This window comes from Camelus ferus, chromosome 11 (genome assembly GCF_009834535.1).
Source record: "Camelus ferus isolate YT-003-E chromosome 11, BCGSAC_Cfer_1.0, whole genome shotgun sequence".
Taxonomy (NCBI): domain Eukaryota; kingdom Metazoa; phylum Chordata; class Mammalia; order Artiodactyla; family Camelidae; genus Camelus; species Camelus ferus.
In genome coordinates, this window is record NC_045706.1 from 29,060,427 (window position 1) to 29,072,894 (window position 12,468).

Below are 12,468 nucleotides of genomic sequence, written 5' to 3' on the forward strand. Positions count from 1 at the left end.
AAAATGGGGCAAGAACATATAAAACCTATTCAAAAGACATATGTCTCTCATGGACTTATATCCAGTGCATGTGTATGTGTGTGTGTGTGTGTATAATATATATAATATATACATATTAAAACTCTTACAGAGTACTTAAAGATAAACAAAGCTACAGAAAAATGGGCAAATAATATCAACAATTGGTAAGTACTCTGGGAAGTGCATTCTGTCCTGTACTGCCAGTGGAAATTCAAACTGAAAACCTTTTTTGGAAAGGCAATTCATTACTCTGAAATAAAATTTAAACTTTATGCAGTCTTACTCTTAACCAAGAAATTTCACTTCTAGGAATCTAGCCTACAGAAGTTTTCACATATGTGCTCAGATATATAGGTATAAGGATGTTCATTGCCTCACTATTTGTAATCATAAAAAATGGAAATGACCTAAGTGTCATGAATGGGGAACGATTAAACATATTAAAATATAATTAATTAAAATACAGGTATATTATGGGTCTATATATAGTGGAATGGAAAAAGCTCTGAGATACAGAATTAATTTTTAAGAACCAAGTTGCCAAATAATACATATGGGAAGATCTAATTTATTTTAAAAACCATTGTGGCATACATATACAGGATACATGGAAAAGAGAACTTGAAAGTTATAGTCCAAACCATGAGGTAAAAATTAAAAGTAGGGCTCAAAAAGACACCTGCACCCCAGTGTTCATAGCAGCACTACTTACAATAGCCAAGACATGGAAAATAGCCTAAATGTCCATCAACAGATGACTGGATAAAGAAGATGTGGTTTATTTATACAATGGAATACTATTCAAGCATAAAACAACAACATAATGCCATTTGCAGCAACATGGATGTTCCTGGAGAATGTCATTCTAAATGAAGCCAGAAAGAGAAAGAAAAATACCATATGAGATCGCTCATATGTGGAATCTAAAAAAAAAAAAAAGAACATAAATACAAACAGACTCATAACCATAGAATACAAACTTGTGGTTGCCAAGGGGGCGGGGGGTGGGAAGGGACAGACTGGGAGTTCAAAATTTGTAGATACTGACAGGCATATGTAGAAAAGATAAACAAGATTATACTGTATAGCACAGGGAAATATATATAAGATCTTGTGGTAGCTCACAGAGAAAAAAAATGTGACAATGAATATATGTATGTTCATGTATAACTGAAAAATTGTGCTCTACACTGGAATTTGACACAACATTGTAAAATGACTATAACTCAATAAAAAAAAAGTTAAAAAAAATTGAAGTAGTGCTTTCACCCTTTTAAACTTCTATACTGAATCTTTTCCAATGATAATGTATTCCTGTATTACTTGAGTAATTTAAAAAAAAAAAACTAGAGGCAAAAACAGTAGAATTCTTCATATCTGGGAATCCTTCCTACTCTGTCATACAGAGTAAAATACTGTTTACAACATTTCTCCTGGTTCCTTAAGTGGGATTCACAGTCATGTAAAGAAACATATTCCAGTTTAAGAATTCCTTGGATGTCAGTGAGTCTTCTACTACTTTGAACTTGGTTTGAACAAGCAGAGCCACACATCTCACACCAAGGAACTAAAAGGATACATAAATTATAAATCAGTATTTTGGCAGGAGACCAATGATACACGCTGCAACACTTGGCCTTTTCTCCTATTTCCTACTGCTCTTCTCCTCTTTCATTTTAGAAGGGCATGCACATGACCTACCAAATTTCTCTTTTTATAACCTACCAGGAGATTGGAAAAATGCCCAAAAGAGAAGAAATTGAAGAGAAGTAAAAATCAACTAAGAAATTACTTTTAGATCCTAATAATAATAATGATGGTGATAATAATAATAATAATAATAATAATAATAATAATAATAATAAAACATATTACAAATAATGATCCAAAATGTTATTTTATACAGAGAGCCATGCTACATGAAAAACAAACATAGTTGTAATATATAGTAATAGATAGCACTCTAGTGAAACAAAATTGATATTGCTAGATCAGAATTTAAAGATTATACATTATTGTTGGAGAACTGTTTATAAAGTAGAAATCTATAAATCAAATTACTTTTTCAATCACCTACAAATTAATTTCAGAGTTGGTTCCTCCATTCATAAAAATAACGGTCATACTAAAAGTTAGAATACTCAATATTTGGTTTAGGAAATAGTTTGACATTACTAATGCATGGTCTTCATCTATTACATTCTCCCACACAACTGCTACATGAAAATTCAATCAAATGGATTAAGTCCCGTGGTTTTTGCAAAAAGCAGCTATATTAAGATACAATTCATTTCCAGCTCATTGGAATGTCTTGGTGATTCCATTAAGCTTGAATATTTAACTAAATACTTTGCTAAGTATTTATTTTTTAAATGTATTCATTAGCCAAATGAGAGCTACAAAATATTTTTTCAGAGAGAACACTTGTTAACAAAACTCTCATGTATCAGTAACTCAGCACAGAGTTTAGATGAGAAGTACAAATTCATAAAAATAATGAGCGGGTACTCCTTTATCTTTAATTAAGCTTTATATACCCTTTGTGATGTCATTATATGACTATCTGGATTAATCATTCTCAGACTAGGACTCTTCATATTTGATAGTAGATTCAAAATCACTAATATTTGTATCAAAAACACTTTATTACAAGATTTAAAACAGCCAGTTGGCTCTCTTAAATATTTCAAATACTCTTCCTGAGTCATAGGACCAAGAATACCATGATTAGCAAAGCATCTGTAAGTGCTAAATATCCTGCAGGATATGTTTAAGGCTGCCTCCCTGGCCAGTCAATTCCACAATTTCTTTTCAGTAAAACTGAAATCAACTATTAGTTTATTTGGTTAAATATTTAAAGTGCTAAGGGAAAATGTTCCATTGATAGCTTACTCGGTACTAAGAAGTTTGTTTTCTGTTTTAATATTAACGGTTCAGCTCTGTAAATATAACAAAAGCCATTCTCACCTTCTCATAAAGCAGCTGAGGTAAATTCTGTTGCTGCCTGTCCTGAAAACACTCATAAAGTTGGAGAAGCCTAGCACATAATACGTGTTCTTGATTGAAGAGAGGATGATGACTGAATTGCAAACCCACAATGTTGAGATCTAATTGATACATTTCCCTTTGACCTTCCATTTTGTTCCTAATAGAGCTTTCCAGATCAGATTTCACTGCCTTTTAAAGAAAAATATTTACACAATATTAATTTGATTCTATTCCTCTTGAAATTAAGTAACTCCTTATAAAAATAAAACGTTAATTGTAAGAAAATTAAGAGATTCAGAAAAGCAAAAAACAGTAATTTGATCCTTCTTCCTTGAAATTGATTATGGCCCTTGAGTTTATAAAATACATTTATGTTGCACCATTTTAATCATCTTGCTTTAAATTACGGTCATCTACTTTACTACTGTGTGCTGGTAGAAGTTGACTTTTAAGTTATAAGCCCCCAAATAATTTCCTATAGGAATGCTATGACAAATGGTGTTTAGAACTGGTGGGTCAATAGTTCACTATGTGATGATCTAATAGTCATCTGTGGGCCAGAACTGAGAAATGGCAAACCCTTATTACAACATTGTTCTTAAGTGAATATATGTTGGCAATCCCCTGGAAAATTCCCTGGAGGAGCCTGGAACTTCTAAGCAAATGCTACCTTATAAGAAGACCATCTTTATATATGACAAAGTCTCCATTTGGATACTAGTTTGTGCCTAAATTAGTTGAAGTCTGGAGGCCTTATATTCAAAATGATTCAGCTATGTTTTAGTACACTACTTTGAATTTTAGCACATACGTCTAAATATGCATGTGATTCGTTTTTTGTGATGCAATTTGAGATGCAATTTTGTGATGCAATTATAGTGGGTTACTCAGTATGTACAGCCTAATTCATGAATGGCTAGCCACTCTCAATATGAGCCAAGATTGCATTCACAAAAAAAAAAAAAAAGAGAGAGAGAGAGAGCATGAGCCCTTTCCCTGGATCAGTCTGAAGTAGCAGAACGTGCCCTCCATCCTACACCATTGCTTACACTTGCTGATATACTGAAAAAACTTCTGTCCCACCCCTAACCTGGTGTGACATATCCGGTGCTTCTCAAGGACTGCAGGTCACCAGTATGATGCCTACATCTCTCCCTCCCTCCTCTCTCCTGAGCAAGATAACAGTCGTAAAGTTTGTTTTTGTTTTATCCTTATCTTGTAAGTCTCTATTCTCAATGTAAGGACCAACTTAGAAGGGAAAACTTGCACTTAATTCCACCTATAAAATTCAGTAATTGGTAGTAAACTTGTTGTTAATCAGGCAAAACCACCAAGGAAATAAACAGTTTCAGTTTTAAATAACCAAATTATAAATGAATAATTGGAAATTAAAGTTGCAATAGAAACTAATGAGATTCAGAAGTAAGTGGAAAGTCATCTTCAGAGTGCTAAAAGCAAAATAACTGCCAACCTAGAATTTTAGACCTAGCAAAAAATATCCAGTATTACTTTTTTTTTTTTTTAACTTTAATGTTGTGGTGGAACTTCTCCATTGGACTCTCAGACCTCCATAATGGCACTCTTGTCCATGGGCGACTGTCAAAATCAGTGTTCTTTGGAGAGAAAGACAGTAGAAAACTTGATTTGCTGTGATGATGATGTCATTCTTCCAGTTTTGCTCTTTTTATCAAGATTGTTTTGATTATTCAGGGTCCTTGGTACTTCTATATGAATTTGAGGATTGTTTTCTATTTCTATGAAAAACATCATTGGAATTTTGATAGGGATTGCACTGAATATGTAGACTGCTTTGGGTAGTATAGATAGTTTAATAATATTAAGTCTTCCAATCCATAAACACAGGATGTCTCTCCACTGGACAGTTTTTTATTTTTAAAGAAATTATGTCTTTAATAAAAAACATTCCCACCAATAAATTTCTAGGTCAAGATGGATTCATCAGTGAATTCTTCCAAATATTTAAGGAAGAAAAAACAAAAATCTTACACAATTCTCCCAGAGAAGAGAAAAGAGTGAACATTCCCAAAATTGTGTTGAAGTCAGTGTAACCTTGATGAAAATCTGACAAGAATATTGCGAGGAAAAAAAAAATAAAGACAAATTTATGTCAGGAACACATACGCAAAAATCCTAAGCAAAATATTAGCAAATGGAATCCAGTAATATATAAAAAGAAAATGCATCACAAATGGGGTATATTTCAGAAATATCTGAAAATCGGTGTAATTCATCACATTAAAAGTAAAGAAGAAAATACTATTATAATACTTAATAGGCTTAGAAAAAGCATTTGATAAACATCAACAAACATTCATGATCAAAATCTTCATGTTCTAAAATTTAAAAGTGAGACAATTAATTAAAGCTTAAATGCCTTTGTACGGTAAAATGATAAAAGATTTTCTTAACAGCAAAAACATTTACTATATTTTTAGAAGATCCTGAAAGAAATGTATAAGAAGTATACAGATAAAAAATACTACAACATAGGAAAGATTTTTTTTTTAATTTTTTAGATTCTCTGGGGAAAAAAATCAGAAGTTGTGAAGAAGGAAAGACAGCACGTATCATATAGAATGAAGATCCTCATGTGATACATAAAGACAAGGAGACCTCCAAAATATATATATCTCTTTAGTTTAGGGAGAAGCCTCATTTCCTCTGTAGGCTGAGATGTATCAGCCTCATGAGGAACAAAGTGTCCTTGCTGTTAAAATGTTGCAGCTACTAGAATATGCAAGGAATACAGAAAGCAGTTGTGAAGAAAAAGCATTAACTACAGAAAGCATGTACTTTCTAGAAGAGCAGAAGTAACTTACAGGTTTAAAGCAACAGAGGGAATAAAGAACATAAATACAGCTATAGATACAGTTGACCTTTGAACAACATGAGTTTGAACGGTGCTTGTCCACTTACATGTGGATTTTTTCAATAAATATAGTATCTATATTTTCATTTTACAGATCTTTAAACCAAGTGTGGGGAAAAGTTGGTTTTCAATTAGAGATCACAATGTATGAATCAAAAGAACTAGGGTTTGAGCCCTGATTCTATCCAACCAGTTTCAGCTTCCTGCCCTTGGGTGAATCATTTATCAATGTCTTTATTTCTGAGGCAGAGAGAACAGTATGCACGTTTTTGACTTCATGGAGGTTGGTGCCCCAAATGCCAGGTTGTTCAAGGGTCTACTGTATTTTGAGCAGGTACTATTTCCACTTTGTATCTATCAACCTCTGTATTTCTTATATATGGAATGGTTAAGGCAAGTGAATGAGCAACTAAGTTTTCGTACGTAATTCTGACTTACAATTTTTTCAAGCCAAATTATTAATATAACTATTTCTGTCTAAATATTTCTTCTTATTAGGTTAATGGACTGTTAATTTTCATAATGTCTTTTGGAATACTTATTAAATTTGTTTCCTTGATTATAATATACACTTACTTTTGAAATTTACAAAATAGAGTATAAAAAGGAAAATAAAAATAATCCTATGTCCTACTATCCAGAGATAATTGTTAACTTTGATACATTTTCTAGTCTTTTTAACTATATACACATATGTATGTACTTACATATTCATTGATAAATTCACTCATTCATTCATTACCTATTTTTATAAAATTAGGATCATACTAAATTTTGTATTCTGCTTTTTGTCACCTTACTATTTTGAGCATTTCCCCGTATTATTAAATATTCCTTGAAAAAATAAATTTAATGGCTATTTAACATTTCATCATAGTTTTTGCCTTTACTAGACTTACTAACATCTTTAAAAGGTGAATTAGCACACAGAAAATAAGTACATAAGTTATAATTGATATTATAAGAATTTTGACCATAATCACAAACTGCTGTTGGTTACCTTCCTGTATATGGTTTTCAGTGCTGGATTTAAAGGTTCCTTTCTTATGTTTAGTCTGAAATTCCATGACCGTCTAATAGGTGAAGGTAATGACATTATTTCTCCACTTTCTTCAAACCAACACTTTCCCTATCAAAATATTTAAGAATATAGTTATTAAATATTTCACTAAAAACAAACGTCACACACTATCAGTGAGTGGTTTAGCTTGTTAGCTAGTGCACTTGCCTCTTCTAGTTTAAGCAGGCGATTTTCCATTTTGTTGCAGGTCTTTTTATATATTTCTGGTTTTTTCTGAATATAGAATCCTTCTTCTTCTAAAATGCGTGGCATCATATCTTCTGGCAGCTTAAGCTGGTTGATCACTTAATAACAAAACTTATATATTACTTTAAAGTCCAAAATATTAAACTGATATTGACCAAATGAGAAGCAAGAGGGAACTATCATATTCCCTACTACCAAAGTCTAGCAGAAAGTCTAAAGACACACACACACACACACACACACACAATAAATGAACTCTTTTAACCAATTCCCTCAAACTCAGAGAAAGTATGAAGAATATAGAAAACTTTATATAATTTTAGATCAGTACTTTTTATCTATCCAGAATACAAAGAAGTTATTATCCTATAATATTATTCATTAATGACTTGAATATTTTATTGTAAAAGAACTTTACCTGGAGAACTACTTGGAACAAAAATATTTGCCTGTAGTTTTTTCATTTGTTCTTGATCGTCTTCATAATCAGCAGCCTTTACTTCAAGTAAATCTGGGAAAATAATTTCTTCCATAAAATCTTCATCTTGGCTCTCAACAAAGCTTTGTAAATTATCACCAAGTGAAAAGTGTTTGTGGTAACTGTCATTTACTGATCTCTGTTGAATACCAAAAAGAAAAATAAGTACCTAAGCTTGACCCTATGATTAACATGCAGATAAATGAAATGTACTGGAACCTTGCTATAAAGTCTTTCTGATCTATGCTACCCAGCTCAAGTTCAAGCTCAAACTGTGTTATAATGAAATTTCATTGAACATAGAGGAACTAATTTAAGGTTTATTATTATAAAATATGATTTTTCTATAGCCCTTCTTTGCATTCTCAATGAAAGACTATTGAAAAAGAACTATAATTTAAGCCCCTCCTCTCTTATGGAAAATGTTCTGAGATACTGGACTATGATATTTTAACTATAGAGAATTCACAGCGAAGTGCAAAGTCCAGAGATGTCAAGCCATGTGGTCTTCAGCCCCATTTTTCTCACCATTCAGAAAGCAGTACTTCCTAAAGTTATGTGGAGCAGTCATGCTGTTTTCTGGATGGTATTTAAGAAAGAAAAGTAAAGACACAACATAGAAGTCTGTGGCAGAGTGACTGATTATAGTAAATTTCCAAAATATGATATATAAAGTTACAAACAATCTGAATATAGGTATTGAAGTAGGTATACTACTAAATATAAAAATGCACACTCTTACAGCATATCAGAAATTTTATATGAGTTTCTTCACAAAAAAATCACCAATTTATTTTGGATGACTTTACTTGTCTAATTTAAAATCCACATATATTGAAAGAAAGAAGGAGACAGAGTATGTGAATCATGCAAATAAAAATCCCTCAGTTCTCAAAAATTTACATTTAGGGGTAAGTAATAAAAAGAATTAATCATACAATTCCTTTGAATAGAGAACCTTATGTGGCCTTGATCCACTGTGACAAGATTATGTAAGTAATACGGTTAAACATCACCTAGGTTCACATCAAGTCATCCCCTATCATCATACCCTCCCTACATCCCTGTCATGATATCAAGAAAATATTTTACATCCAGAAACTTTGGTTATCTTTTTCAGAATTCAAACAAGGTGTAACAGTGACACCCAGGAGCAACACTGGGGGATCTTCAGATAGGGGATCTCTTGAAGATTCCAATCACAGACAAAAAAAAATGGTAAGAGTGGTTTATCTCAGAGTAGTGGGATTTCACATGACTTTAATTTTCTTCTTCATGGTTTTCTGCATTAAGTTTTTATAATGTATACATTTCATTTGCTAGACTTTTATTCATGTTTTTAATTTGGGGGGGTAATTAGGTTTATTTATTTATTTTAATGGAGGTACTAGGGATTGAACCCAGGACCTGGTACATGCTAGGCATATGCTCTATCACTGAGTTATACCCTCCCTCATCCTAGATATTTAAAAGATAAAGCTCTTTTCCTGTAAAACAAGCAACTATAACAAAAAAGGAATGAAAAACTCGACCAGGGTACAAAGAAAGGGGAATGGAAGAAATTGAGAAGTAAGTAGGAAGGCAAATGGAGTCAAGAGGGACTCAAAAGGAGGACCTGAAGGATTTGGAAATGACTGAGAGGTGTCAGAAGATATTATGTAGAAATCTTGAAACAGGAGGTAGTGTGGGACAGGGCTCAAGGAAACTGCAGAGGGATCTGAAGGTAGAGAGGAAATGGAGAAAGTGTAGAAGACAGGAGCAAACGGGGAGACCAATGAGACTGACAGATCAGCGGATGGGGAAAAACCAGTGACTGATTAGCTCTGGAGGAAAGGAAAATCAGAGAACAACAGGGGACTGAGGAGTTTGCGAGGAATTGGGAAGAACTGGGAAGAACTGATAGAAATTAGAAGGGGCTGGCATTGGACTGGGAGGGATGAAGAATGGGAAATCAGTGAAGAGTAACAGAGACTATGGAGAACAATGTGGGGCACTTGGAGAGAAGACCAGGAAGGCACTGGAGTTGACAGCTTGTACCTCCCAGCTCCATCACTACTGAACCCTGTGTGCCTGCTTCCTCACCTGTAAAACAGAGATGATGCCTGCCTCCCAGGGTTTTTATAAGGGCTGAATGATACAATCCACATTAAGAATTCAGCATATCACTGAGCATCCAGTAAGTACTCAGTAAATGTTAGGAATTATTATTACAAACAGCTTCTCAATTCAAAGAGAAGAAGGCAGCTCAGTAAAAAAAAAATTTCATCTTCCACCAAGCATTTCATTCTATGCCTTTATAAAGAGTTATTTTTTCTGAGAACGAGGATGTGGGAGAAGGGGAACAAATCCAACCTGCTCCGAAGACTGGCCTAACGCTGAGTCTTCTTCACCACTCAGAATGAAAAACGAAAGACCTTCATCCAGTGAGACTTCAGTCTGTGGGTTAAACAATGGTAAACCAGTATTGGGTGTTGAAATGAATACTTTTTCTGCTTATAAGGGAAAGAAATACTTTTCTGAAATATAGTAGTAGTAACTGTTATTCAAGAACAAGGGATAACAGGAGAGACAATATCAAGTTATAGTCAACCTTGAGTCTGGTTCATAAACTATTTTTGTGATTTGTTTTGTTTTTAAGGTTCTGGTAACTGCAAAAAATAAAAAATAAAATGGAAGCATTATTTTCAACAGCCAAGATATGGAAACAACCTAAGTATCCATCAACAGAAAAATGAATAAAGAAGATACACATACACAAAGGAGCACTATTCAGCCTTAAAAAGAATGAAATATTGAAATCTGTGACAAAATTGATAGCCCTTGGGGCCATTATGCTAAGTGAAATCAAGTCAGACAGAGAAAGATAAATCACATATGAGCTCACTTATATGTGAAATTTAAACAAAGCAAAACAAAAAACTAAGTTCGTAGATACAGAGAATAGATTGGTGGTTGCCAAAGGCAACAGAGTCGGGGGCAGTGGGCAAAATGGGTGAAGGGGGTCAAAAGGTACAAACTTCCAGTTATAAAATAAAAAGTCATGGGGATATAATGTATAGTATGGAGACTATAGTTAATGCTGATTGCATATTTGAAAGCTACAGAGAGAGTAAATCTTAAAAGTCCTCATCACAAAAAAAAAGTTTTTTTATAACTATGTATGGTGACAAATGTTAACTAAACTTACTGTGGTGATCATTTCCCAATATATACAGATATTGAATCTTTATGTTGTACACCTGAAATTAATGTTGTATGTCAATTATATCTTAATTTAAATATTTAAAAATTAAAAAGAAAAACAAACAGGGTCCAGATCTTCTCCATCTTTCCAAACTACCTCTTCACTCTAGTCAGAGTAATAAGAGCATTATCTTAACAGTTTGATCAAAATGTGAACTCAGGGCAAACTCTTTTCTCTCCCTCTGTTTTTGAGTACTCTCATGTATGTGTGCACTCACATTCAAGTACCAACCCACTCCACTACAAACTTCTGTGAAGTTAGAAGTACTTAAAAGTATTAAAAGTGGCATTTTCTTGGTAATGAACTTGCTTATAAACAGGCTCTCATTTTTCAATATTGCAAAGTCTGAATCTTTAAATATAAATCACCTATCACTTCTTTCTCATACACGCATGTAAATGAACTGTTTTTAAGAGGTTTGGGGAGAGGAATCAATTCTTAAATATGTACATACGTACATAATATACATACATGTATACATAAACCTCTTAGTTCTTGAGAGCCAAAGAATTTTTAAAAAAGGTAAAATACAAAAGCTTATCCTATATCCTGTTTGTATCTACAATTTAATTGTCCCATTAACGTAAAAATTATGCACCGTGCAACAATGCTGATATATAAACTGTTCGTATATACTTTTACTTTCCTCTGTCTCTACTCATCGCAAAACCATTTGCTAGAATCCTCGACTTCCTAAGCAGATATCCCCATCCAGTAGTTGGTATGCAAATTCTTAGAAGCAAATTTCTCTTTCTTTTTACCTCTTTTCTTGACACTCAGTGTACTGATCTTGACAAACTTCCAAGTTTATACTATTCAGAGTTAAATTCAATTTAGACACATTTTTATTTATTTGTTGAATTAACAACATGTACACAAACATCTTTTTTTAAGTCTGCTTTTACTTTTAAATGCAATTAAAATATTTTTACTAAGCACCCAAGAGGGACACTTTAGAGAAGACAAAGATGAGTTTTTCAAAAAAAAAAAACAAACAAACAATCCTTACTTTTAAAAAATTTGTAGTTAAATATTCTCATTGCTTATGGCAAAAATGACTAGTTGTTCATTGCTGTCTTGTCTCTATAACAGAATCTACTTTTAGCTGGATACCTAGACATTTTCTCCCACATTCTTTCAGAGGAAATAGTGTGTGCAACTTGCAGGTCTTGTCCTGTGAGAGATCAATCTGCAGCCCTCTGGCTCTGTCCTTCTCCCTGCCCTTTGCCCAGGAAATGAAGACACTGGAGCTGTGCCATTAGACTCAGAGGTGGATACCAAGTGTTGAAGATGGCCAAACTCTCCTAGCAGGCTGGAATATTTATCTATTACACTAGAGAGAAATAAAACTTCTATCTTAACTAAGACATTTTAGTTTGAATCTTTTTGTTAAAGGTGCTTAGCTTTTACTGTAAGTAATATAGTTCCTCCCAAACATGAACTGCTTTGTCATTTCAAGTTTCAAATATGTGATAACACATTTTATTTTAGAACAAAATCTGTAAATTAGGGATAGCCTATAATATTTCATCATAATTTTTTAGGATGTAAAATAATGTAGAAATAAGAAGTGACTGAAA

General features: G+C 33.1%; 1 protein-coding gene across 1 annotated transcript in view; it reads right to left on the reverse strand.

Annotated features, from left to right (window-relative positions):
- Positions 1-12,468, reverse strand: part of CC2D2B (coiled-coil and C2 domain containing 2B) — an 83,740-nt gene that overhangs the window by 63,083 nt on the left and 8,189 nt on the right. The window contains exons 4-8 of the mRNA XM_032491216.1: positions 9,997-10,080; positions 7,585-7,783; positions 7,128-7,264; positions 6,900-7,028; positions 2,989-3,198 (exon numbers count right to left, since the gene is read on the reverse strand). Of these exons, the coding sequence (XP_032347107.1) occupies positions 2,989-3,198; positions 6,900-7,028; positions 7,128-7,264; positions 7,585-7,783; positions 9,997-10,080 (759 nt within the window). The remainder of the gene's footprint in view (positions 1-2,988; positions 3,199-6,899; positions 7,029-7,127; positions 7,265-7,584; positions 7,784-9,996; positions 10,081-12,468) is intronic.